The sequence below is a fragment of the Neofelis nebulosa genome, chromosome 6 (assembly GCF_028018385.1).
Source record: "Neofelis nebulosa isolate mNeoNeb1 chromosome 6, mNeoNeb1.pri, whole genome shotgun sequence".
Lineage (NCBI taxonomy): Eukaryota > Metazoa > Chordata > Mammalia > Carnivora > Felidae > Neofelis > Neofelis nebulosa.
The window spans coordinates 35442565-35448209 of record NC_080787.1 but is presented as its reverse complement, the minus strand read 5'-3'; the positions used below and the strand labels follow the sequence as shown (position 1 = coordinate 35448209).

Below are 5645 nucleotides of genomic sequence, written 5' to 3'. Positions count from 1 at the left end.
AGCCTTTGAGCTCAGCTGTGTGGTTCTCTGATGGCCTGTTCTCTCCTTCCAGAGGTTCTTTTCTTGGAGTTTGTAGTAACGGTTCATCTAGGCCCCTGCCACCTCCCAAACAGAAACCTCCTTTTGACTCCCCTGTGGGTCAAGCCTCCTCGGTGCATGAGGGCCCAATGCATTCTTCCACCTTTTACCTAGGCTTGGTACTTCTTTACCCAGCAACAGCTGCATTAACTCAGAGAATGTCTCTGATTGGCTGAATACAGCACCTCCTGGAATCTGTTTTCTTCCTCTTTACCTCTGCCTCCTTCCTTTAAGACCTACCACAGCCCCACACCAAAACTTACTTGGTTAAAGCATAAGGGCAATGGTCCTCAGTGGGGGGCTAGTCCTGGGACTCCACACCTTGATGAGCCTCCTGAGCCCCCATGAAGCCGGGGCCATCAAGGGTGAGTGCTGAGGGGGATCGGGTGAAGAGAGAAGATCTAGGGTTACACGAGAGACAGTATAGAGCCTGCATTGTTCTCCTTCTCTGGTTTATGGACAACTTCCTTTACCAAGGGGTCTCCGGTCTCTTTCACCTCTGTCATGTCCACTGTGGATCTAAAATACAGGTGCAGCTCAGTCCAGCTATGCCAGCTGCATGTTCAGACTTTGTCAGGTTCAAGTGCATGCCCAATTCCTTCCTTCTTTCTGAGATCCAAACCTCCATCCTACTGTCACCTAGCACCGTGATTTCTGTGCCACTTCCTGGCTTGGAGTGTGCCCATTCGAGTCCAGTTTTATTGCAGTATTTATCACCATGTGGATAGTTCACTGTTTTTCTGTCTTTTTTTTTTTTAATTTTTTTTCAACGTTTTTTATTTATTTTTGGGACAGAGAGAGACAGAGCATGAACGGGGGAGGGGCAGAGAGAGAGGGAGACACAGAATCGGAAACAGGCTCCAGCCTCCGAGCCATCAGCCCAGAGCCTGACGCGGGGCTCGAACTCACGGACCGCGAGATCGTGACCTGGCTGAAGTCGGATGCTTAACCGACTGCGCCACCCAGGCGCCCCTGTTTTTCTGTCTTAATCCTGCTCTAGACATGAGCTCCTTGTGTATGTGTGTGAGGGATCCACAGCTGGTTTAGCTGTATTTCCTTGGGGCCTGGCATCATGCTGGGTACATAGTAGTGCCTCAATGACTGTTGAACATATAATTTCATAGAATTCGAAAGGTCCCTTACCCATTAAAATCTAACCTGAATTTTCAGAAAACTGAGCTTCAGTTTTGGAAAGAGACACGTTTGATCATAATCCATTGAGGTGGAAGAGTTAGGGCATGATCTTGACTTGAACTTTGGACTCCTTTTCCAGTGCTCTCTGCGATACCTCAGGCTGCCTTTTGCTATGTTTGGTCTCTGTCACAAATCTTAATTCTTACTTCTGCCAGCCATCACCTTCTTGTCCTCACGCCCACCTATACCTCAGCTCTGTGCCCAAGGCTCCACTTAGACACATCCTAATCGTTTTCCCTCCCCCCGCCCTCCCCCACCACTCATGTCACACACAGGACCCGATAGCACAACTAAGGCAAATGATCACAGCTACCATTTAACTCTGGGAATCCCAAGCATGATTTTAGGCGGCCTCTCTTCTTCCCAACCTGGTATGCCAGACGCACTTGTGTCTCTCTTCCTGCCAGTGTGTTGGGCACGTGCCTGTTTCCCTCTGTTAGCCCCCAGCAACCCTCCCACTGTCCAAGGACCGTCTTAACAGCTCAACTCTGTCCCCACAGAGAACCCAGGATGGGGCACATGTTTTAGGTGAGATTGATAGATTTTCTTTTCTGTCTCTGACCCTGAACTTACCCAATACAGCTGATCACATGGGCTCCTATGGACCAGCCTTCTACCAATCCTATGGTGCCTCGGGTCAGTTTGCCTATGAATTTGATGGGGAACAGCTGTTCTCTGTGGAGCTGAAGAAGAGGGAGGCTGTGTGGCGTTTGCCTGAGTTTGGCAACTTCGCCTACTTTGACCCACAGAATGGGCTGGCCAGCATCGCGGTGATCAAAGCCCATCTGGATGTCTTGGTGGAACGCTCCAACCGCACCAGAGCCACCAACGGTACTGGCCTTTCCTCTCCTCACTCCCTCTGCCCCACCTCTGTAGGCACGGGAGGCCAGAGAAGCTTCTTCCCACCTCGTAGGCCTCCATCTACTTTGGCACACCTCTCTCTCAGCCCGTGTCTCTTCCAGGAGGCTCTAGATCTAGATCCCTTCAGTGCCCTCTTCTTTCTTGAAGACTGACCCTCCCGCCTGGACTCCCCCTCAGGAACCTGTCAGATACAGGAGCCCCTGGTGTCCCCACTGCCCTCCTCAGCCTCTTCTCCCTCTGCCTCCCTCCCACCCCTGCAGTTATGTCCCAGAGAATCCCCTGCCTTGCAAATCCCAAATAGGAGGAAGTGTCCCTGAATCCCAGTCCTAGTCAGGCCCATCTGCAGGGATGAACCTTTGGGATTCAGGGCCTCATTCCTCCTAGTGCCTCCGAGGGTGACTGTATTCCCCAAGTTTCGAGTGGAGCTGGGCCAGCCCAATGTCCTCATCTGCATGGTGGACAACATCTTCCCCCCTGTGATCAATATCACCTGGCTGCGCAATGGTCAAATAATCACCGAGGGGGTGGCCCAGACCAGCTTCTATTCCCAGCCTGACCATCTGTTCCGCAAGTTCTACTACCTGACCTTCGTGCCTTCAGCAGATGACATGTATGACTGCAAGGTGGAGCACTGGGGCTTGGACGAGCCACTCTTCAGGCACTGGGGTATGGAACCCCCTCCCCAGCTCACTCTTCACAGACCCATGTTTCCTTTACTCTAGAATCCTTTCACTGCACCCCCTGACCCTTCCTCTCTCTCCCCCAGAGCCCCAGATGCCTATCCCGCTGCCAGACACCACTGAGACTCTGGTCTGTGCCCTCGGCCTGGCCCTCGGCCTGGTGGGCTTTCTTGTGGGCACCACTCTCATCATCAGAGGCACATGCTTGTCCAGTGCCCCCAGGTACAGAGGCCCCGGGAGTCTGGGGGCAGGGGAATGGGTGACTCTGAACAGGATGGGGTGGAGGATCATTCTCTGGGGAGCAAGAAGTTCAGAGAAGGGTGGCATAGACAAGTAGTGGGCAGGGAATAGAAGAGTAGAGGTGAGTGAGGGGGTGAGGTCTGGGGGGAGGTGGGCAATCAGACAGGACTCCAGCATTGTGAGCTCGAACAACCTTGGTCATATGGTTTTCACACTTTAGGTAACCAACCTTCTGAGAAAAACAGATTGTAGGAGATAGACAACTGATGGACTCCTCGCAAGTTTCTGACAGCCTTTGTGTACTCAGTGCCTCCGTCTGCTAAGTATATCACCACTGTGCTGACTTTGGATGGGATCAGCCTCTGTCCTGTAGGTCTCCTCTCTTGGATCTGGTACTCACTGCAGGACTTGTGGGGCAGCAACCAGTGCCCCTTCTCACCCCAACACACACACACACACACACACACACACACACACACACACACACACATCTTGCTCTACTCAAAGCTCTGGCTAGCAGCAGTAAATTTTTTAATTGTGTTTGGACTATATGCTTTCTACCAGGTCTTGGCCAGTTCTCTCAGGGTGTGAAGGATACTAGGACCTAGAAGAGGGGATTCCAGGTGATGACCATTTAGCACAACCATTTCATACTTGGGGTTGGCCGCCATCCTCAGGCCAGTCCAGCTATATCTTGTTCCATTTGACTCATCCGTTTGGGGCCTGTCGTGTGTTACTTGTGAATGGGCCATTTCATGAGGACTTCATGAAATTTACCTTCTGAATTCAGATTTTCCCTCAAAGGAGTTGCCAGGAGAGGAAAGGTTCATGAGAATTCTACTCTTTTCTGGATTTACTCCATAATGAAGAGGCCTTTGGTGTCTGGGCATAATCTACAGTGTCATCTCCTTTTTCCAAATCCCCTAGAATCCCAGGCGGCTTGGATAACATGGTTACTTCCTTAACCTGGGGTCAATCATATTAGTAGAAGACCTATCCACATATTTAGAGAAAGTTCAAGTGGATCTCTCTTTTAGTGGTTTTCAAACTGGAATGTATGTAAGAATCAGTTGGGGGCCTTTTAATAAGCGCAGGCCTCACCCAGATCTACTGAATTAGCATCTTAGAGGTGGAGAGAGTGGTAACAGTCTTTAATTTTTAACAAGTTCCAGATGATGCTGATGCAGCCATCCTAGACTTAGACTGTGGTCTGGTACATGAGACCCACTGACATAGCCTGATGCTATTGGAAGAGGGGATCCTTGAGGTCTGAGGTTGTCCAGGAAACCTTTCTGGAGAACCTAAGTCTTTTAGGGCATAAAAGTTGAGGCAGATACAAGTAAGTAGGGCAAGATGGGGATTGGCATTGTGAGCATTAGTCCTGGAGAAGAAAGAAACCAAGAGATCATGTAGACTTTCCAAGAGACAATAAATTGAAAGAAATCAGTGGCCAGAAGAAGACCCTATTGGAAGCGGGGGAGGGTTGTCCTAATCAAGACTTTTGTTTTCCAGTAGTAGAATCCCTCTTAAAATGATCACAGACATAAGGAGAGGATGTTTACAATAAAGATACAGGAGTGGTGCCTGAACCAAGGGTGGGTTTTAGCCAAGCCTAAGGGAACAGAACTCAAACTGAAAAGCCAGTAGAATCTAGAACAATCTCTCTTGCTCTCTCTCTGGGCCATATGGTCTGTGTTATCCCTCTAATGTTAGCCATATTAGCCATATTCTTCTCTCTCTGTGGACTACCCTTTTCAGCTAATATGTTCACCTGCAGTTCCTGAGTTTGTACATCACCTCAGCTCTACCCATCCACCACTATCTCCCAGTAACAATTTTAAATTATTAAAAAAACAAACGGATGTCCACATTTGAGGCAGTTGCCCATCCCAGTCCGAAGTACTGTAACCAGAGGCATAAGATCCACAGTACAAACGTGGCTACCGAGCACCCACCTCTGAGGAGAGGGGTTGGATCATTCTCAGAGAAAGAAGAATTGGTTGGTTCTCAGAAGACATCTCAACATAAGTTTGTCCCCAACATGCCCTGATCTCTGCTGATCTTTTGCTTTTCAAAAGTTAACTTGATCATCCTCAGAAAGATGCTTCTCTGATCTCTGCCCTAGTGTTTAATAAGGTCACTAAAAGTTTCATTTTGGGACACCTGTGTGGCTCAGTTGGTTAGGCGTCCCACTCTGGATTTCGGCTCAGGTCATGATCTGACAGTTCATGGGATGGAGCCTGACGTCAGGCTCTGTGCTAACAGCCTGGAGCCTGCTTGGGATTCTCTCTTTCCCTCTCTCTCTGCCTCTCCCCTGCGGATGCTCTCTGTCTCTCTAAATAAATAAATAAATAAATAAAGTGTTTTCTTTTGACCAGAAGTGTGCTTTTTTCACTATGCATATATTACACAGAAGTCATTGGAACTTTTAGGAACAATTCCAAATCGTTCAGATTTATGTATCTGCCTTCATAATCATATTTTTTCCTTCTAGTTAGTTCAAAGTAAACAGTCTCTCACTAAAAACATTGTCCTCCTATATTCTTGAATGATTCCTTTCTGTGTCTTTTAGAATAGATATTAGGCATATCC

At 48.8% G+C, this 5645-nt stretch overlaps 1 protein-coding gene across 1 annotated transcript; it reads left to right on the top strand.

Annotated features, from left to right (window-relative positions):
* The first annotated feature begins 298 nt into the window (after nucleotides 1-298).
* Nucleotides 299-5413, top strand: LOC131514016 (HLA class II histocompatibility antigen, DO alpha chain-like). Its single transcript, XM_058733517.1, has 5 exons — nucleotides 299-443; nucleotides 1855-2103; nucleotides 2518-2799; nucleotides 2900-3035; nucleotides 3274-5413. The coding sequence occupies exons 1-5, from the start codon at nucleotides 362-364 to the stop codon at nucleotides 3275-3277; spliced, it is 753 nt and encodes a 250-aa protein (XP_058589500.1). The 5' UTR covers nucleotides 299-361; the 3' UTR covers nucleotides 3278-5413.
* The last annotated feature ends 232 nt before the right edge of the window (nucleotides 5414-5645 follow it).